The sequence below is a fragment of the Triticum aestivum genome, chromosome 2B (genome assembly GCF_018294505.1).
Source record: "Triticum aestivum cultivar Chinese Spring chromosome 2B, IWGSC CS RefSeq v2.1, whole genome shotgun sequence".
Lineage (NCBI taxonomy): Eukaryota > Viridiplantae > Streptophyta > Magnoliopsida > Poales > Poaceae > Triticum > Triticum aestivum.
In genome coordinates this window covers 26982009-27004778 of record NC_057798.1, presented here as the reverse complement: position 1 = coordinate 27004778, position 22770 = coordinate 26982009, and the positions used below count along the sequence as shown (strand labels likewise).

The window sequence follows — 22770 nt, the reverse complement described above, 5'->3', positions numbered from 1 at the left end:
GTTTCAAGATATAAGATGTATTAGTTTTTTAAGAAGTCAAAATTCTTAAACTTTGACCAAGTTTAGAGCCAAAAATATCGGCATCCACAATACTAAATAAATAAAATATGGAAATTTGTTCCATGATGAATCTAATTACACCGATTTGATATTATGAATATTGATATATTTCTTTATAAATTTGGTAACACTCAAAGAGATTTGACTTTCCAAAAAGCTAACACACCTTATACTTTGAAACAGAGGGAGTAAAAAATTATGAACACCCAACAACACCAACGGAGCAGCAAAGCGCGCCCCAACCCTTCTAGTTTTATTTTAAACTTTGAATATATATTTTTGCATGTTCGTATACAAAACATCACCTCCTCAACATGTTGTATTCCTTCCAGAGTCAGTGGAAACTTTGAAACACAATTTGCACTTGATTTTCACTTCTTTCCACTAGATATTTAATATGATTCATTTACATTGAAGTACTCCATTTCGATTGGCGTTGAGTATCTACTATTTTGCCTCTTGTTATTTTCACTCTAATTCCCATTTCGATTGGCAAATTCATCCCCGACCGACACAAAGGGAGTAAAAACCCAGCCAAATTATGAGAGAAACACATTGAGGTATTTTATAAAGTATAGTGCACTTATTCCCTTACACATTCCAGCCAAATGAATGTACGCGAATCCAAATTTTAACCGCCTGAGATGCAGCGGCCGAGGCCAACACAAAAGAGACAGAAGCATGACACCAAATGGGGCGTGTACTATGTGGGACAGAAACAAACAGTTTGAAGCATTGCCACAAGTCCCTAGCTAAACTAAACCATCCAAATCAGGGAAAAGACATTCCATGGAAAAAGTACAAATGATTCAGCATCGGCAAGAAAACTACGCAAGAAACAATATCTCTCTGCTTTTCACAGTCCTTGAGTTTGCTGTCTGTACATTTTATAATCAGGGTTTGTGCCATTTCCCCACAAAGATGCTGATCCTTTGCAACACACACACACTCTCTCTCTCTCTCCGTTTCAGTTTGAAAGGATATAAAAATGATGCTGCAGGTACTGATGGGATAGTTAATATAGTACTGCTGAGATTACCGGTGAGATTTTGAAAGCAAGCATGCATGCTGATCCAGTCTGTACTAGTACTACTACTAATGTTGATACTCCTACTTGATACTCCCTGCCTCTTTTGTCCCTACCAGAACAAGGTACCACTGCTGCCCACATTATGATGTCCAATGCTGGCCGTTGAGATCTACATTCAAAACTCCAATTGCGTGCATGCAGGGATCTAGCATATGCATCAGCAGATTGTGTCGACATCCTTCCTAGGCGATGGTACCCCAACATCATCAATCCGATACTTTTATGGTGTTTTCCAAGCTGCAGTTTGAGTTCTTGGATCAACATGAAATCTTCATTTGGCCATACTCAGCTCATTCCTTGTGAGATAAACATTCTTGTGGTTGTAGTGACATTTTCGCAAAGTTGTGCATTCTTCACACGACGATTTCCGGCTCGTCGGCGCGCAAGTGTGGGTGGCCAATATCGGCGAGGGTTCGTACGAAAGGAAAATGAGAGAAGGGAACGTTATGTATCATGATGCTGTTGATCAAAATTACAAGTTGAGATTCATGGTTCGTTATGTACATCTGAAATCTCAAATTAAAAAGAGAGAGAAAAAAGAGAGAAACAAAGTAACTATGGTAACTCTTGGAGAACTACTACTACCAGGAGTAGTAAAAGCCCATGCGCACGCACACCAAGGCGGAGCCACCCGTCGTCATCGCGGCCGTCGAGCAGTGATCTGAGGGAGCCACAGCGGCGGTCGGTTGGTACGGCCGCCCTGCCGGGGAGCGTACGCCCGCCCGCCGCATGGGTGTCAGCGCCCGCCCGTCCCCCGCTGATTCCGTTGGGATCCGGCGACGTCACCCGGCGTCACGACTGCGCCAACGGCTAGCTACCTCGGCGCACGTGCCGGCGACCGCGACCGGGACGGAGGGAGAGATTCCCTGAGGAGCGCGTCCAGGACCAGCTCCGCCACGTCCTCCGCCACGTCGCCGGCCTCCTCCGCCACCGCCGGGTGCTGCGCCAGCCCCCGCACGCTCGCCGAGTCCAGGTCCAGTGCCACCAGCGCGTCGATGTCGCCCACCACCCTGCAGTCCGCCGCCGGGAACGCCTTCACCGTGCTCCATAACTTGGATAGCAGCGCCGGCCCGTGCGGTCTTGTTGAGGAGGAGGCGCTGTGGTCGTCGAGGTGGAGGAGGTCGGCGATGATTTCTTGGGTGAGGTGGAAGAGGAGCTTCCGGTTCCACCGGTGCCGGAGCGGGCCTTGGCGGCGGTCGTCGGCGTCGTCCGCGGGGAGGTCCAGCTCCAGGAGGTGGAACACGATCGGGTCCACCGGGGATGACATGGAGTGGCCCTTGAACGGCCGGTGCGGCGGCGGCACTGCGCGCATGAACCCGCCGCGCTCCAGCACCGTCCGCAGGTAGCCGTATTCAGGGTCGTCCTCCAGCGACGAGGACGACGACGATGTGGACGCCACGGCGGGAAGAAGTAATCTGCGGCGGTGGTGCTGGTCGACGACGCGCGCGTGCGAGCTCGCCGCCGGCGCGGTGGCTCCTGCGACTGCGGAGGGAGACGACGGTGGTGCCGCCTTTTCAATCGTTGTCTCGGCCGGCGGCTTCTTGACCCGCGTCGCGAAGCGCTCGCACCCGTCCGGTGGGCGCTTGCACAGGACGGCCTGCGGCGACAGCGGCGCCGCTCTGGTCGACGTGGTTGGAATTGGATGATCCGGTGGCGGTGGCGGAGGAGGTGGCCGCGTTGGCTTCGCGCGCATCGGCGGCGGGGGCGGTGGGAGCCTCGGGGCGTGTGGCTGCTGCTGATCAGCTTGTGCTTTGGCCTGCGGCGTCGGCGGCGCGGTCGGTGCGACGATGGAGCCTGCTGTCGCTGGAGCTTGGACCACCACCATCTTCTTGTCCTCCACCGCAAACGGAATCGCGTTCTCCTTGTCGTTGCTGCCGGCGCTCGCCGCCGTCGGCTTCTGCTTGCCGCCGGACTTGCGGTTGGTGACGGTCTCCTTGGCCTGCCTGACGATCTCGCGCGCGTGCTCCTTGGCGTCCCTCCGCCGGTGCCCCACGGCGTCCCCGTCCCTCCTATCCTTCTTCTTCTTGGCCGACGTCGGCGACGTGGGCATGGACATGTACTGCGCCGCCCGGTCGAGCACGTTCTCCTTGAGCACCTGCAACGACAGCCGCGGGCGGTCCACCACGTCCCACGCGGAGGCCGTCCTGGCTGACGAGGCGGACGCACGCGGCGTGTCCGGGAGCGACCTGGCGTCGCCGGCGCCGACGTTGCAGCTGAGGCTCCGCAGCGGCTGCCGATTCATGGACTCCGGGATGACCCGCTTCTTCTTTTCCTTGACGGCCGCCGCAGCCGCTTTGGGATTATTGGTGCCCTTCTTGAGGCCTGGCGACGGCGAGCAGGCGTCGTCGGGGAGGCCGTCGATGCCCATGAGGCGCGCGACGAGGCTGGGCGTGCGCGGGGTCCCGGCCTCGGACGGCGGCGCGGTGGCCCTGCTGCCGGTGCTCCGCCTCCCGGCCACCGCCAGCGCGTCGAAGGCCGGCTCGACCTGCACGCCGATCTGGATGTCCCGCAGCTGGTCCGCGTCCAGCTCCAGGCTGTTCCTCGGCGCCTCCAGCCCTGCATTTGCAAATGGATCGGATGTGTCAACCCAAATGAAACCAGTTTCTACGGACTAGTAGCTCGCAATTGCAATTGCTGCAGTGGCTAATCACCTTTCTGGTGGGAGGCGGGAGAGGAGGAGCTGAGCTTGTGGGAGCCGGAGACGACGGCGGCGGCGGCGGAGTCGTTGGAGGGAGGGCGGCCGACGCAGCCGGCGCCGGGGGCGAAGATGAGGTAGTGGACCATGGACATGCAGCCGGGGCCGGGGTTGCCGCCGGCGATGGCGTCGGCCGGGAGGCCCCTGGGCGTGGCCGGCACGGAGCGGCTCCGCGAGTACCACTTCATGCCTCCCGATCTAGCCTTGATTGATCGATGGAAAGGGTGCAACGAGGTGTTGCTTTGCTTGGCGCTGGTGGTGGTGGGAGGGAACAGAGCGGAGTTTGAAAGTTTGAGACGGAGCTACGGGAGAGGGCGATGCCTGTCAGGCGGTAGTTAAGGCGAGCTACGGGAGAGAGTGATGCCGCTGGCCGGCTGGCGGCTACTAGTAGTAGTACAGGAGAGGAGAGAGAGCGAGTGAGGCCGGCCGGGAAACCCGGAGGCCCGGGATTTCAGAGTAAGTAGTGGGAGGTGAAATCGTTTTCAGAGCAGAGAACAGCAGCAGCTGCAGAGAGGGAGGAGGTCAGAGCTCGGAGAGATGGATGATGGATGATGGATGGTGGTGGTGGTGCATCGGGGGATGGGGGTCAGGGTGATTGTTTGCTGGCCGGAGAAGACAATGTACTATGTAACAGGAGAAAGTTGTTATCATGCAGAGAGGCCGATGGCGATCCTTCCTGCTGCCATGCACGCCTATGCTGGACTGTCACTCTCCCTATTGCTATGCCGTTTGTTTTTCAAAAAATGGGTCTCCTGCTCGGTGGGCCCCGTGGGCATTTTGTTTAAACGCACCACTTGATCTGTCCTCAAATCACTCACACCACTTCCACAGCCGCACTCAGCAAATCTGTTCTCTAAAACATCCGTGGGCTCATCTTGACGTGTCCGCTGGCCGATTACCCTTCAGTGTCCTTTTCCATAGTCAATCTCAAATTTACACAATTATACATGCAACATAAAAACTTCGCCTATGTTGTCTCAACATAGCCGGTCCCAAACCCGGGTAAAGGAGGAGGGTTGTGATAGGCTTGGCGAGCCAACGTAAAAACTCAGCCACTCTTATGGAGATGAAACCCAAAAGATTTTCGTTGGGGCGTAACAAAAGCTCCAGTGCATAGCGGACGGCTAAAGCATGCGGAGAATGTCAAGAGAGGGCGGGGTTGACCGATTTTGACATGGGAGGAGTCCGTTAAGAGAGACCTGAAGGATTGGAGTATCGACAAAGAGCTAGCTATGGACAGGGGTGCGTGGAAGCTTGCTATCCATGTGCCAGAGCCATGAGTTGGTTGCGAGATCTTATGGGTTTCACCTCTAGCCTACCCCAACTTGTTTGGGACTAAAGGCTTTGTTGTTTTTTATACATGCAACATAAAACCTAGTGTAATCTTCGTCGGCACCCGTCCTTGTACTTCTTTTCGTGCCCATGTCCTACGGCCGTGAGACCTGCAAAGTGAAGGTTCAATCGCTGGCGAGGAAGAGTGGGACATGTGACACGGAACGGCCCACATGGGACACTAGCCACCACAATCTCCCAAGCCATACTCTTACTCATCGGAGCCTATGGTGTGGACTCTGTCGGTCGAGGTGGGGTCCAGGATAGACCCCTCGTGGTCGGAGCCCGAACCTCCACGACGCGGTTGCAACATCAGGGGACGCCGTTCACCCTAACAGCTCTACGACGATGTGCGACTTCACTTCCGCGACCTCGGCCCTGAGGGCTAATACAACAACCTTTGCTTTCATGGCAGGCACTCCACTTCATAACACTCGACAGGTTGCGATGCATGCCGCCGTTTTTCTTCGACTCCGAGCCCGATGCCACCACTACTAGGAAAAGGGCTATAGATGATATGGCCACTAATGGCGCACCAGACACACGGTGCGCCACAAGTAACAATTTTTTTATTTCCCTAAAATACTAATGGTGCACCAGGTTACAGTTAACTAGTAATGGTGCACCAGCCAAAGAGTGTGCCAATGTTTGTGGTGTTGCATATGTTTGTGGTGTTGCATATATGTTTGTGTTTGCAGGTACCGGTATTTGAAATGCGATAGTTGTCAATATTTTGCCGGAGTATTGATTCATTTCCGTTTCGGCGAGAATTTTGGCACTATGCATTCTTTTTGGTCCTATTTTCAGGCAAAGTCATGCCAATTTTTTCTTGGTTCTAAAATATCGTTTTGCTCTACCCCGCAGGCGACCATGGTCCGCACGATGACCGAAGGCATCGTGAATAGGGTTTTGAGCTCCGCGAATGCCGAGATGCTTCAAAAGAACGAGATGGAGATAAGATGTCCGTGTCGAAGATGCAAGCTGAGGAGCCTTATGGACCCTGATTCCGTATAGGTGTGGGACCACCTGCTCTTGCGTGGTTTCATGGATGGCTATCGGTGGCAAGGTGATGAAGATGATTATGAAGTCGTCCATGGAGGCCGAGCAAGAATTAAGGAAGGGCAGCAAGACAACTGCGGCGAGGGCGGGCGAGAAGACAAAGAATCTCCAGGACATGATCATGAAGTAGATGCAGTACACAGTCATCATGTAGAAGATGCCGGACATGATGATGAGGAAGATGCCGGAGCAGACGAAGGGCATGATCATGAAGATGAAGATGCCCGAGCAGACGACGATGGACCATCGATGGGCTGGGTGCAGGACCCTCATATTCAAGAGCTGCTTCTCAAGCAGACGGATAACGCAAGAGCTGCCGCCCGAGAGAAATCCAAGCTGGATCAACTGGAGATAGACGCGGTTACTCCATTGTATGAAGGATGCAGGCCCAAGGATACCCGCCTGAAAGTAACGCTCATGGCTCTGAAGATGAAGGTAAAACACAAAATGACCGACACATGCTTCAACGAGAACATGTCATTCTGGCACGAACGTCTTCCCAAGGGGAACAAGTGCGCGACCAGTTTCGAGGAGGCGAAGAAAATCGTGTGTCCTCTGGATTTACCGCACGTGAAATACCATGTGTGCACGAACAATTGCATCATTTATCGGGACGAGCACACGGAGTCTACCATATGTCCGGTGTGCGGCGTCACTCGATACAAGAAGAGGAAGAAAGCTCCTCGAAAAGTGGTGTGGTACTTTCCGATCACTCGTCTGCAGCGATATTTCGTGGACCCTAAGGTAGCAAAGCTCCTGCATTGGCACGCGGATAGGGAGGAGAAGAAGTGAGAAGATAACGCAAATGATCCGGAGATAAATTAAAAAGACAAGATGCTAAGTCACCCTAAGGATGGGAGCCAGTGGCAAGCGTTGAACTTCGAACACCCAGAATTTGGGAAGGATCCAAGAAACATCGTGCTGGGCGCAAGCACCGATGGAGTCAATCCGTTTGGCAGCCAGAGAAGCACACATAGCACCTGGCCTGCGTTTGTGTGGATGTACAACCTTCCCCCCTGGTTGTGCATGAAGAGGAAGTACATTCACATGAGTATGCTAATTGAAGGGCCGAAACAACCAGGGAACGAAATCAATCTGTATCTGGGGCTGCTAAAATAGGAGCTAGACACGCTGTGGAAAACGCCAACCAATACGTGGGACGCTGTAGATAAAGAATATTTCCCTATGAGAGCCGCACTGCTCACGACGGTGCACGACTATCTCGGTTACGGATATGTCGCAGGGTAGATGGTCCACAGATTTTCTGGATGCGTCAGGTGCATGGATGACACAATGTATCGCCAGCTAGATAGAGATCCCGGGTCTTCGAAAACCGTGTTCATGGGACATCGAATGTGGCTTCGCGACAATGACTCATGGAGGAAACGCAAGGAGCTGTTTGATGGTGAAACCGAACCCCGAAGACGCCCGCTTACGAGGATCGGCGAGGAAATAGACAAGCTGTTGAATAATTGGAAAGACTGCCCACTACCGGGAAAGAAGCACAGCCGGGAAAGAAGCGAAAGGCGCCAGAGCCGCTACTGAAGGTATGGAAAATGAGGTCTGTTTTCTGGGACTTGCCGTACTGGAAGATCCACCGTGTGCCTCACAGCCTTGATTCATGCATATCACGAAGAACGTGTGCGAGAGTCTGCTTGGTACCCTGCTCAACATGCCAGAGAGGACCAAAGATGGGCCGAAAGCAAGGGCAGACTTGAAATCAATGGGCATCTGGGAGGAGCTTCACGCTAATGATGATGATGATGAGGCGAAGTAGGACACGGAAAGTCGTCGCAAAGGCAAAAAGGCCAAGAAGACCGGAAATGACTTCCCTCCCGCGTGCTTCACTCTAAGTCGGGAGGAGATCGATCAGTTTTTCACCTGCCTCGTAGGAGTAAAACTTCCTTACGGTTATGCGGGGAAGATAAGCAAATACCTAGACTCAGCGAAGTAGAAGTTCAGCGGGATGAAGTCTCACGACTGTTACATGCTGATGATGCAGATACTTCCAGTTGCAATCTGTGAGATCATGGACGCGCACGTCCGTGAAACGCTATTTGGCCTATGGAACTTTTTCGACGCCATCTCTCGGAAGTCGGTTGGCGTGAGGCAACTCAGAAGGCTACAGGAAGAGATCGTGGTGATACTATGCGAGCTTGAGATGTACTTCCCGCCCGCATTCTTCGATGTTATGATGCATCTGCTGGTCCATATCGTGGAGGATATCATCCAACTCGGGCCGACGTTCCTGCAATGCATGATGCCGTTCGAAAGGATGATTGGTGTCATCAAAGGATACGTTCTCAACATGTCACGTCCAGAGGGAAGTATAGCCAGGGGCTTTCTAACCGAAGAGTGCATGTCCTACTGCACGAATTATCTAGGCATCGAGAACCCCGTTGGTCTGCCCGTCAACAGGCACCTCGGCAGGCTCGCTGGATGGGGTCACCGTGAGGGTCGCCGCGAAATGCATGTCGACTTCGAGGGTCGACTCGCCGACTTTGAAAGAGCAAACCTAGTCGCGCTACAACACATAGACGTGGTCGATCCTTGGGTGGTAGAGCACAAAACCTTTATTGAGAAGACGTACAATGAGCGAGGCCAACAGAGGACGGACGGAGATATAATCAAAGAGCACAACTCATGTTTCATGCATTGGTTCAAGCAGAAGCTTCTGTCATACCCTTTACATGAGGATTCTTCCGCGGAAGAACAACTCATATTCGCCTTGTCACAGGGGTCGAGCACAACCTGATGACGTATGAGGCGTACGATATCAACGGCTACACATTCTACACCGAGGGAAAGGACATGAAGAGCGATGGTTATTAGAACTCCGGGGTAACGATGGAATCCTACACCGGTAACGACAAGGACAGATACTACCGAAGGATCGAGGAGATCTAGGAGCTGAGCTACACTGGGGAGAAGGTCCCGATGTTCCGTGTCAGATGGGCTAAGAGCGTCATAAAAGAAGACCGGTATTTCACCACTATGGTTATACCCGAAGCCAAATCCAAGACCGCGGGCGCAAACGTCACCGCGAAAAATGAGCCATGGGTACTGGCTTCCCAAGTGGACCAATGCTTCTTCATTACCGACCCGTCAAAACCCAGTCGTGTTGTCGTGAGGAGAGGCAAAAGGAAGATCATCAGAATGGATGGAGTCGCCAGTGAGCAAGACTTCGACAAGTACGGCGACGCGAAGATGGAATATGACGACGACGATGAAGTACCAGCATACACCACAAGAAGAAGCAGGACCACCCTACTTAAAGGACGCCCGTTCAAGAGAAGAACTCCATTTACGAAAAATGAGGGCAAGAAGATTGTGAACAGATAGCTAGCTAAGATCGATTGTATTTAATTGTAGCCTTCATTTCTCGATTGTATTTCATGGGCACATTTTGAACTCATGAGTATTTTTAAATTTCATGGAAACTTTTTGAATTCATGAATATTTTTTCAAATTTGATGATATTTTTTTCATATTCAGTATGAAAAAATATTGAATATTCATGAGGACACTCGATCTCGATCCCTCTACATCTTGATCTCGATCCCCCTCCATCTCGATCGCTATCCCCCTCCATCTCCATCTCGATCTAGATCCCCCCGCACCCTCCCCCGCTACACCACCGCCGATGACCCACCGCACCCTCCCCCGCTTCACCGCCGCCGCCGACCCCCCGCACCCTCCCCGGCCCGCTCCACCGTCTTCGAGCACCCCCCGCACCCTCCCCCTCTCCACCACCGCCGCCGACCCCCCGCACCCTCCCCAGTAATGGTTTACCAATTCACAAATGAATGCAACTAAAAAAACAAATTTGATTATATTTTCAAATAACAAATTTGATGATATTTTCAAATAACAAATTTGATGATATTTTTTCATATTCATAAATATTTTCAAATAACAAATTTGATGATATTTTTTAAAAATATATTACTGTTTTTTTAAATATTACTGTTTCATATTCATATTCGTTTTCTAAAAAAATATTAGATGCAACAAAAAATAATAAAAAAACATACTAATGGCGCACCGCTCGGGTGGTGCGCCATTGCTATCTAAAAAAAGATTTCTAATGGCGCACCACTCGGGGTGGCCATTGCTATAAAAAACATACTAATGGCGCACCCCCTCCCTCTCGCCAGATCCACTCCCCCCCCCCCCCGCAGCCCCGACCCATGACGCCGTCGCCCCCGCGCCCCCCACAATTGCAGCTCCTCCGTCGCCCACCGGATAGCAAGCCGCCGCGGCCCCCAACCATCCCGCCGCCGACCCGCAACCATCCCACCGCCACGACCGCACGGGGTGCAGGACGGCGAACGCCACCGACCCGTGAAGCACGTGGCCGCCGGCCTCCCCACGACCAACCGAGGCACCCAGGAGGACCGTCGTCGTCTTCCTCTTCGACTACGAGGACCCGGACGAGCTCGGACCCCGACCCCGACCCCTTCGCCGACCCCGACCCCGACCCCTCCGGCGACCGGCCGCGCCCGCCCAGGTACCTGTCCTCCTTCCTCCTTCCTCCATCTCCACCCTTCCGCCCGCTGTCTGCCACCCGCCCTCCTCGTCCCCCCTGCCCCACCCGCTGCCGCCCTACGCTGCTCCTCCTGGCTGCTCCGCGCGGCGCTTGTTCCTAACCTCGCTGACCAGCGACCAGAGTCACCATCCCTGCCTCAGCCCCGGGCCCCGGCCGGCGGCCGCCGTTCCTGACTGCTATGCAGTGCTGCTGCTGTCCTGCTGCCTTTCTTTCTGCTGCGCCAAGATTGGGTAAAATTTTTGTGCCAAATTGATGCGTTTGAGTTCCTCTCTCCACTGTATTTCAAGATTGTATAGAAAGGATGAAACTGAACTGATGCAGTGTTGTGTCAACAGTTCTTTATGTCGTAGAACTAGAAGAATTTTACTGGGAAAAAAATTATGTTCACCAAATTTTTCTGGCCTGGGGTTTCATATGAAGTGTTAACTGAATTTGTGATAGTCAATGTAGCTCCTATTGTTGTCAGTTCCAGAGAATAATCCTTTGTGATGAATCTCTACTGTGAGTTGGCCATCAAAATCACCTACAATTCAGAGAAAATCTTCAGTTAACAGTGCTTAAAACAGATAAGATGTTCACTTCAAAGTGCCAAAAACAGCATGCATCTACAGTACCAAACTGCCAAAAATAGCAGAGATCTATAATTTACACAGCCAAAATAAATTCAGTTTACAATGCACAACTTCATTTAAGACTCTTGTACATTTCTATTAATATTCTGTCATGTCCAGTCACAAATGATGAATCTAATTGCTGGCTCTTCAATTAACACTTCCTACTCCCACAATAGCAGCAAGCAAACTACTTAAATTTCCTAACTTTTATAAATCAACTAATGTACACACACACTGTCGAAAAATTCAGTTACTAACAGTCCAAAAATACAGTTAGCTACTGTCAAAAAATTCAGTTAGGTACAGTTTCATGAAAATTACAAACTTCTTACCCACAACCAATGTTTTGACAGGAGCAAACATGTTCTAACAATCTAGTACACCGGGCGGTTACTTTTTGTGATATCTGAATATTTTAGTTCAAAAAACAGAGCCCTTTCAAACCCGCTAGACACCATGTACACAGCCACCACTACGGATGAATGTGAAGGGGGGTTCTTACATCTCGGCATCTAACAGACATCCACCAACGATATCAAGACCTAACCAAGACAAGGCACCGCTTCGAGCAACTGACAAAAACCCTGAAGTAAATAGGAGCTACATTGACTATGAAGTTGATTAAACATTGTTTAGCCAAAAGTATGAACTTAAAGCATTCCTAATAGTTGTGACCTAATTATTTTGGCTTTGCTTATGCCAATGTACTACTAGCTAGGACTACCTTGTGGTTATTTAAATGTGTGTGTGCACTAGACGCAAATCATCAGGTAGAGGTAGTGTGTTTTGTTTAACATTTGGTGGGGGTACTTAATGTGCTATCAGCAAGTGTTCTCCATATGAAATGCCACAAACCACTGCTGTTGTTTTTCAAATGCTTCAGTTCCGCTCGTGTTGTTTTGTGCCGGTGTTCTGTCTATGATTACATTCCTGGTTGATGCAAATCTGTGTCCATGAGAAGTGATCACATTTAGGAAGGCATAGCACTGGCCCAATCTGGTGACCAAAACCAAACTTGGATCAGTGATGCTTGCAAGTTGAGGCTACAACATGCAAGTACACTTAAAAGTAAGCCAAAGAGAACATATAGTAGAACTGATCTCTGTATAGTCTGCAGATGTTGTAGAAAGAACTAGATGCAGAGCAATTGACCTTGTCTGTTGCCTTTTTATTTTGCTGAAAATTTCACACAGCAAATAAATAAATGAAGAGCAACAAGTTTTACTATTTTCCCACAATCTCAAGTTTCATACATGTCCTGTTCCTGCATTCTAGTTTGTGCCAGCCAAACGCTACTACCGTTGCATTTCAAGTTTTCACTAATGCTATGCTGTTGTTATAATTGGTTTCATTAATGCTACGCTACACTGTAGGTGTAATTTGCCACCTATGAAAACATATGCTCTTGCATTTATATTCCTGGTACTCATTATTTCCTTGCCTAACAGGAAGGTCTGCTTCTTGCCCTGCTCCACTAGCTGCTTCGGGGAGAGACCCATCGGCGGTAATTATGTTATCCCGCTTAAATCAATTTCTTCTGAAATGTTTCAGTGTTTTGTAATATTGGTGAGTGTTGAGCAACGTGATTGTATTAGGAAACATAGGTTAGACTAGGAAATATTCTAGCTTGCCTTGTATTCCAAGTAGATCATGTACTCCTATATATATGCTCACGAGGCTCAAGCAATACAACAACTATTCCACCAAAACCCTCTCTCCCTTCTAACATGGTATCAGCCTTATCTCGATCGTAAACCCTAGTTGTCACCGCTTCCGCACCAGCGTGCCGCCCCCGGGGCGGTCGGCCTCCATGACCGCCGCCGGGGGCCGCGCCGCCCATACCTAGGGTTCGTCCGCCGGCCGTGTTGGCCGGCTGCCCTAGAGAGTCTTTTCCCGAGCCCTTGGTCTGGATTTTTTCGCTCTCTCGCCGGTCGTTTTGATCGGTGTTTTTCTTTTTTCTTTTCCGATCTATGCTTGATCGGTTTGCGTCGCCCGCCGCCGCTGTCAACACCGAGCGCCTCTACTTCGACCTCGGCGCAACCAGCCGGTCTCTCCTCTGACCCGGCAGCCACGCACGCCGAGGCGGCCCGTTAGGGCCAGCCGTCGTCTGCACGTCGGTCCGCCTGTCGCCCAGCGCCGGCCGTCACCGCCCTGTTCCGACCGGGACACCTGCATCGCCCCGATCCGGCGGCCACGCGCCATGCGACGGCCAATCATAGTCGTCGCTCGCGTGCTGGCCCGCCCAGTAATCCACATCACCCGCCTCCATTGCGTCTGCACGGCGGCCCAGCGGTCTACCTCGTCGGCCTCGTCCTCGGCTGCGTCAGGCTTGTCGGCTGCCTCAACTCGGGCGCCGCTGCTCCGTTGGTCGCTCGGGCCTCGCTGCCCGGGCGCCGGTGTTGCTTTGGCAGCCCGAGAGCCGGTGCTGACAAGCTCGTCCGCACGATGTCTCACGCCGTCCGTCGTCGCCAACTTCATCTCGGACTCCGCGGCCACCACACCTCCAGCGAGCAGCATCCCCGACCTTGCGCGTGATCGGCTTGATCACCCGCTCGCGGCGGCGATCTGCCTCATCTACGCCGCGCGATCGACCTGGCCCGTCGGTTACGCGCGCCTCCACAAGTCCCGTGAAGATCGTCCCCGAGTTCAGCGCGCCTCTCCACTAATCGAGCATTGGGCTGCCGTTGCATCGCCCCGTCGGGCCACAGCGCCGCTGCCCCGTGGTTCTCCTCGTGGCTGCATTGACCTATGCGTCGCTGCTGCGTCGCCCCTTCGGGCCGTAGTGTCGCGATACGCGCTCCACGCTGTTGGAAATATGCCCTAGAGGCAATAATAAATTGGTTATTATTATTATATTTCCTTGTTCATGATAATCGTTTATTATCCATGCTATAATTATATTGATAGGAAACTCAGATACATGTGTGGGTACATAGACAACACCATGTCCCTAGTAAGCCTCGATTGACTAGCTCGTTGATCAATAGATGGTTACAGTTTCCTAACCATGGGCATTGGATGTCATTGATAACGGGATCACATCATTAGTGGAATGATGTGATGGACAAGACCCAATCCTAAGCCTAGCACAAAGATCGTGTAGTTCGTATGCTAAAGCTTTTCTAATGTCAAGTATATTTTCCTTAGACCATGAGATTGTGCAACTCCCGGATACCGTAGGAAGGCTTTGGGTGTACCAAACGTCACAACGTAACTGGGTGGCTATAAAGGTGCATTACAGGTATCTCCGAAAGTGTCTGTTGGGTTGGCACGAATCGAGACTGGGATTTGTCACTCCGTGTAAATGGAGAGGTATCTCTGGGCCCACTCGGTAGGACATCATCATAATGTGCACAATGTGACCAAGGGGTTGATCACGGGATGATGTGTTACGGAACGAGTAAAGAGACTTGCCGGTAACGAGATTGAACAAGGTATTGGTATACCGACGATCGAATCTCGGGCAAGTACAATACCGTTAGACAAAGGGAATTGTATACGGGATCGATTGAGTCCTTGACATCGTGGTTCATCCGATGAGATCATCGTGGAACATGTGGGAGCCAACATGGGTATCTAGATCCCGCTGTTGGTTATTGACCGGAGAACGTCTCGGTCATGTCTACATGATTCCCGAACCCGTAGGGTCTACACACTTAAGGTTTGATGACGCTAGGGTTATAAAGGAAGTTTGTATGTGGTTACCGAATGTTGTTCGGAGTCCCGGATGAGATCCTGGACGTCACGAGGAATTCCGGAATGGTCCGGAGGTAAAGAATAATATATAGGAAGTGAGGTTTTGGCCACCGGAAGTGTTTCGGGGGTCACCGGTAATGTATCGGGACCACCAGAAGGGTTCCGGGGTCCACCGGGAGGGGACACCAGCACCGGAGGCTTGCATGGGCCTAGAGTGGAAAGGGACCAGCCCCAGAGTGGGCTGGTGTGCCTCCCACCCTTGCCCAAGGCGCAGCTAGGAGGGGAGAGGGGAAACCCTAGGCGCTGATGGGCCTATAGGCCCACCCTAGGGCACGCCCCCTCTCTCCCCCTCTTGGCCGCCCCCTCCAAGTCCCATCTAGGGCTGCCGCACCCCTTGGGTGGGAACCCTAGATGGGGGCACAGCCACCTCCCTTCCTCCTATAAATAGTGGGGGTTTTGGGGCTGCCAGGGACACGAGAACCTCTCCCTCAAGGCGCAGCCCTACCTCTCTTCCTCCTCGTCTCCCGCGGTGCTTGGCGAAGCTCTGCAGGATTGCCATGCTCCTCCACCACCACCACACCGTTGTGCTGCTGCTGGATGGAGTCTTCCTCAACCTCTCCCTCTCTCCTTGCTGGATCAAGGCATGGGAGACGTCACCGGGCTGTACGTGTGTTGAACGCGGAGGTGCCGTCCGTTCGGCACTAGGATCTCCAGTGGTTTGGATCACGACGAGTACGACTCCTTCAACCCCGTTCTCTTGAACGCTTCCGCTTAGCGATCTACAAGGGTATGTAGATGCACTCTTCTTCCCCTCGTTGCTGGTTTCTCCATAGATAGATCTTGGTGACACGTAGGAAATTTTTTGAATTTCTGCTACGTTCCCCAATAGTGGCATCATGAGCTAGGTCTATTGCATAGATTCTTTGCACGAGTAGAACACAAGTTGTTGTGGGCGTTGATTTTGTTCAATATGCTTACCGTTATTAGTCCAATCTTGTTTCGATGGTATTGTGGGATGAAGCGGCCCGGACCGACCTTACACGTACACTTACGTGAGACAGGTTCCACCGACTGACATGCACTTGGTGCATAAGGTGGCTAGCGGGTGCCAGTCTCTCCCACATTAGTCGGAACGGATTCGATGAAAAGAGTCCTTATGAAGGGTAAATAGCAATTGACATATCACGTTGTGGTTTTGCGTAGGTAAGAAACGTTCTTGCTAGTAACCCATAGCAGCCACGTAAAACATGCAAACAACAATTAGAGGATGTCTAACTTGTTTTTGCAGGGTATGCTATCTGATGTGATATGGCCAAGAAGAATGTGATGAATGATATATGTGATGTATGAGATTGATCATGTTAATGTAATAGGAATCACGACTTGCATGTCGATGAGTATGACAACCGGCAGGAGCCATAGGAGTTGTCTTTATTTATTGTATGACCTGCGTGTCATTGAACAACGCCATGTAATTACTTTACTTTATTGCTAACCGGTAGCCATAGTAGTAGAAGTAATAGTTGGCGAGACAACTTCATGAAGACACGATGATGGAGATCATGATGATGGAGATCATGGTGTCATGCCGGTGACGATGATGATCATGGAGCCCCGAAGATGGAGATCAAAAAGGAGCAAAATAATATTGGCCATATCATGTCACTATTTGATTGCATGTGATGTTTATCATGTTTATGCATCTTATTTGCTTAGAACAACGGTAGTAAATAAGATGACCCCTCATTAAAATTTCAAGAAAGTGTTCCCCCTAACTGTGCACCGATGCGAAAGTTCGTCGTTTCGAAGCACCACGTGATGATCGGGTGTGATAGATTCTTACGTTCACATGCAACGGGTGTAAGCCAGATTGACACACGCGAAACACTTAAGTTAACTTGACGAGCCTAGCATGTACAGACATGGCCTCGGAACACAAGAGACCGAAAAGTCGAGCATGAGTCGTATAGTAGATACGATCAACATGAAGATGTTCACCGATGATGACTAGTCCGTCTCACGTGATGATCGGACACGGCCTAGTTGACTCGGATCATGTAATCACTTAGATGACTAGAGGGATGTCTATCTGAGTGGGAGTTTATGAGATGAACTTAATTATCCTGAACAGAGTCAAAAGATCTTTGCAAATTATGTCGTAAGCTCGCGCTTTAGTTCCACTGTTTAAATATGTTCCTAGAGAAAATATAGTTGAAAGTTGACAGTAGCGATTATGCGGACAGTAGAAAGCTTATGTCCTTAATGCACCGCTTAGTGTGCTGAACCCCAATCGTCGTCTGTGGATGTCGCGAACATCGGACCTACACGTTTTGATAACTACGTGATAGTTCAGTTAAACGGTTTAGAGTTGAGGCACCAAAGACGTTTTCGAAACATCGCGGAACATATGAGATGTTTCGAGGGATGAAATTGGGATTTCAGGCTCGTGCCCACGTCAAGAGGTATAAGACCTCCGACGATTTTCTTAGCCTGCAAACTAAGGGAGAAAAGCTCAATCGTTGAGCTTGTGCTCAGATTGTCTGAGTGCGACAATCACTTGAATCGAGTGGGAGTTGATCTTCCAGATGAGATAGTGATGTTTCTCCAAAGTCATTGCCACCAAGCTGCTAGAGCTTCGTGATGAACTATAACATATCAGGGATAGATATGATGATCCTTGAGGTATTCATGATGTTGGACACCGCGAAAGTAGAAATCAGGAAGGAGCATCAATTGTTGATGGTTGGTGAAACCACTAGTTTCAAGAAGGGCAAGGGCAAGAAGGGACACTTCATGAAACGGCAAATCAGTTGCTGCTCCAGTGAAGAAACCCAAGGTTGAACCCAAACTCGAGACTAAGTGCTTCTGTAATAAGGGGAACAGCCACTGGAGCAGAATTACCCTAGATACTTGGTAGATAAGAAGGCTGGCAAGGTCGATAGGAGTATATTGGATATACATTGTGTTAATGTGTACTTTACTAGTACTCCTAGTAGCACCAGGGTATTAGATACCGGTTCGGTTGCTAAGTGTTAGTAACTCGAAATAAAAGCTACAGAATAAACGGAGACTAGCTAAACGTGAGCTGACGATACGTGTTGGGAGTGTTTCCAAGGTTGATGTGATCAAGCATCGCACGCTCCCTCTACCATCGAGATTGGTGTTAAACCTAAATAATTGTTATTTGGTGTTTGCGTTGAGCATAGACATGATTGGATTATGTCTGTCGCAATACGGTTATTCATTTAAGGAGAATAATGGTTACTCTATTTATTTGAATAATACCTTCAATGGTCTTGCACCTAAAGGAATGGTTTATTGAATCTCGATCGTAGTGATACACATTTTCATGCCAAAAGATATAAGATAGTAATGATAGTACCACTTACTTGTGGCACTGCCATGTAAGTCATATTGGTAAAAAACGCATGAAGAAGCTCCATGTTGATGGATCTTTGGACTCACTCATTTTTGAAAAGTTTGAGACATGCGAACCATGTCTATTGGTGTATACGCATGAAGAAACTCCATGCAGATGGATCGTTTGGACTCACTTGATTTTGAATCACTTGAGATATGCAAATCATACCACATGGGCAAGATGACTGAAAAGCCTCGTTTTCAGTAAGATGGAACAAGATAGCAACTTGTTGGAAGTACACATTTTGATGTGTGCAGTCCAATGAGTGCTGAGGCATGCAGTGAATATCGTTATGTTCTTACTTCACAGATGATTTGAGTAGATGTTGTATATTTACTTGATGAAACACAAGTCTGAATTATTGAATGGTTTAAGTAAATTCAGAGTGAAGTTGAAGATCATTGTGACAAGAGGATAAAATGTCTAAGATATGATAATAGAGATGAGTATCTGAGTTACAAGCTTTGGCATGCAATTAAGACATTGTGGAAATTGTTTCACAATTAATACCGCTTGGAAAAACATAGTGTGATGGTGTTTCCGAACAGCATAGTTGCACCCTATTGGATATGGTGCGTACCATGATGTCTCTTATCGAATTACCACTATCGTTCATGGGTTAGGCATTAGAGACAACCGCACTCACTTTAATAGGGCACCACGTAATTCCGTTGAGATGACATCGTGAGAACTATGGTTTAGAGAAACCTAAGCTGTCATTTCTTGAAAGTTTGGGGCTGCGACGCTTATGTGAAAAAGTTTCATCGTGATAAGCTCGAACCCAAAACGGATAAATGCATCTTCATAGGATACCCAAAATGGTTGGGTATACCTGCTAATTCAGATCCGGAAGCAAACGTGATTGTTTCTAGAAACGGGTCCTTTCTCGAGGAAAAGTTTCTCTTGAAGGAATTGAGTGGGAGGATGGTGGAGACTTGATGAGGTTATTGAACCATCACTTCAACCAGTGTGTAGCAGGGCACAGGAAGTTGTTCCTGTGGAACCTACACCAATTGAAGTGGAAGCTTATGATAGTGATCATGAAGCTTCAGATCAAGTCACTACCGAACCTCGTAGGACAACAAGGACGCGTACTGCTTCGGAGTGGTACGGTGATCCTGTCTTGAATGTCATGTTGCTAGACAACAATGAACCTACGAGCTATGGAGAAGCAATGGTGGGCCCATATTCCAACAAATGGTTAGAAGCCATGAAATCCGAGATAGGATCCATGTATCAGAACAAAGCATGGACTTTGGTGGACTTGCCCGTTGATCGGCAAGCCATTGAGATAAATGGACCTTTAAGAAGAAGACGGACGTGGACGGTAATGTCACCGTCTATGAAGCTCGACTTGTGGCAAAGAGTTCTTCACAAGTTCAAGGAGTTGACTACGATGAGGTTTTCTCATCCGTAGCGATGCTTAAGTCCATCGGAATCATGTTAGCATTAGTTGCATTTATGAAATCTGGCAGATGGATGTCAAAACGAGTTTCCTTACCAGTTTTCGTAAGGAAAGGTTGTATGTGATACAATCAGAAAGTTTTTGTCGACCTAAGGATGCTAAGAGGTATGCTGGCTCCAGCGATCCTTCTAAGGACTGGAGTGAGCATCTCGGAGTTGGAATATACGCTTTGATGAAATGATCAAAGATTTTGGGTTTATACAAAGTTTGTGAGAAACTTGTATTTCCAAAGAAGTGAGTGGGAGCACTATAGAATTTCTGATGAGTATATGTCGTTGACATATTGATGATCAGAAATGATGTAGAATTTTCTGTAAAGCATATAGGGTTATTTAAAAAGTGTTTTTCAAGTGAAAACCTGGATTAAGCTACTTAAACATTGAGCATCAAGACAGGATCAAAACCGCTTAATGGTACTTTCAAATGAGCATATACCTTGACATGATCTTGAAGGTGTTCAAGATGGATCAGTCAAAGAAGGAGTTCTTGCCTGAGATGTAAGGTATGAAGTTAAGACTTAAAGCTCGACCACGGTAGAAAAGAGAGAAAGGACAAAGGTCGTCCCCTATGCTTTAGACGTGGGCTCTATAGTATGCTATGCTGTGTACCGCACCGGAAGTGTGCCTTGCCATGAGTCAGTCAAGGGGTACGAGAATGATCCAGGAATGGGGATCATTGGACAGCGGTCAATATTGTCCTTGGAGTAAATAAGGACATGTTTCTCGATTATGGAGGTGATAAAGAGTTTGGCGTAAAGGGTTACGTCGATGCAAGCTTTAACACCTATCCGAGTGACTCTGAGTAGCAAACCGGATACGTATAGTGAAGCAACCATTTGGAATAGCTTCAAGTGGAGCGAGGAAGCAGCATTTACAATATGACATAAAGAATTGCAAAGTACATACGGATGTGAATACTGCAGACCCATTGACTAAAACTTCTCTCACAAGGAAAACATGATCAAACCCCAGAACTCATTGAGTCTTAATCACATGGTGATGTGAACTAGTTTAGCGACACTAGTAAACTCTTTGGATGTTGGTCACATGGCGATGTGACCTGTCTGTTTTAATCACATGGCAATGTGAACTAGATTATTGACTCTAGTGCAAGTGGGAGACTGTTGGAAATATGCCCTAGAGGCAATAATAAATTGGTTATTATTATTATATTTCCTTGTTCATGATAATCGTTTATTATCCATGCTATAATTGTATTGATAGGAAACTCAGATACATGCGTGGGTACATAGACAACACCATGTCCCTAGTAAGCCTCTATTGACTAGCTCGTTGATCAATAGATGGTTACGGTTTCCTAACCATGGGCATTGGATGTCATTGATAATGGGATCACATCATTAGTGGAATGATGTGATGGACAAGACCCAATCCTAAGCCTAGCACAAAGATCGTGTAGTTCGTATGCTAAAGCTTTTCTAATGTCAAGTATCTTTTCCTTAGACCATGAGATTGTGCAACTCCCGGATACCATAGGAATGCTTTGGGTGTACCAAACGTGACAACGTAACTGGGTGGCTATAAAGGTGCATTACAGGTATCTCCGAAAGTGTCTGTTGGGTTGGCACGAATCGAGACTGGGATTTGTCACTCCGTGTAAACGGAGAGGTATCTCTGGGCCCACTCGGTAGGACATCATCATAATGTGCACAATGTGACCAAGGGGTTGATCACGGGATGATGTGTTACGGAACGAGTAAAGAGACTTGCCGGTAACGAGATTGAACAAGGTATCGGTATACCGACGATCGAATCTCGGGCAAGTACAATACCGTTAGACAAAGGGAATTGTATACGGGATCGATTGAGTCCTTGACATTGTGGTTCATCCGATGAGATCATCGTGGAACAGGTGGGAGCCAACATGGGTATCCAGATCCCGCTGTTGGGTATTGACCGGAGAACATCTCGGTCATGTCTGCACGATTCCCGAACCCGTAGGGTCTACACACTTAAGGTTCGATGACGCTAGGGTTATAAAGGAAGTTTGTATGTGGTTACCGAATGTTGTTCGGAGTCCCGGATGAGATCCCGGACGTCATGAGGAGTTCCGGAATGGTCCGGAGGTAAATAATAATATATAGGAAGTGAGGTTTTGGCCACCGGAAGTGTTTCGGGGGTCACCGGTAATGTATCGGGACCACCAGAAGGGTTCCGGGGTCCACCGGGAGGGGCCACTAGCCCCAGAGGCTTGCATGGGCCTAGAGTGGAAAGGGACCAGCCCCAGAGTGGGCTGGTGTGCCTCCCACCCTTGCCCAAGGCGCAGCTAGGAGGGGAGAGGGGAAACCCTAGGCGCTGATGGGCCTATAGGCCCACCCTAGGGTGCGCCCCCTCTCTCCCCCTCTTGGCCGCCCCCTCCAAGTCCCATCTAGGGCTGCCACACCCCTTGGGTGGGAACCCTAGATGGGGGTGCAGCCACCTCCCCTCCTCCTATAAATAGTGGGGGTTTTGGGGCTGCCAGGGACACGAGAACCTCTCCCTCAAGGCGCAGCCCTACCTCTCTTCCTCCTCGTCTCCCGCGGTGCTTGGCGAAGCTCTGCAGGATTTCCACGCTCCTCCACCACCACCACGCCGTTGTGCTGCTGTTGGATGGAGTCTTCCTCAACCTCTCCCTCTCTCCTTGCTGGATCAAGGCATGGGAGACGTCACCGGGCTGTACGTGTGTTGAACGCGGAGGTGTCGTCCGTTCGGCACTAGGATCTCCGGTGATTTGGATTACGATGAGTATGACTCCTTCAACCCCGTTCTCTTAAACGCTTCCGCTTAGCG

General features: G+C 49.6%; 1 protein-coding gene across 1 annotated transcript; it reads right to left on the bottom strand.

Moving 5' to 3' along the window:
- Window positions 1-1599: 1599 nt before the first annotated feature.
- On the bottom strand, window positions 1600-4441 carry LOC123043234 (verprolin). Its single transcript, XM_044465616.1, has 2 exons — window positions 3802-4441; window positions 1600-3706 (listed from the first exon to the last, which is right to left on the bottom strand). The coding sequence occupies exons 1-2, from the start codon at window positions 4031-4033 to the stop codon at window positions 1965-1967; spliced, it is 1974 nt and encodes a 657-aa protein (XP_044321551.1). The 5' UTR covers window positions 4034-4441; the 3' UTR covers window positions 1600-1964.
- Between the last annotated feature and the right edge of the window lie 18329 nt (window positions 4442-22770).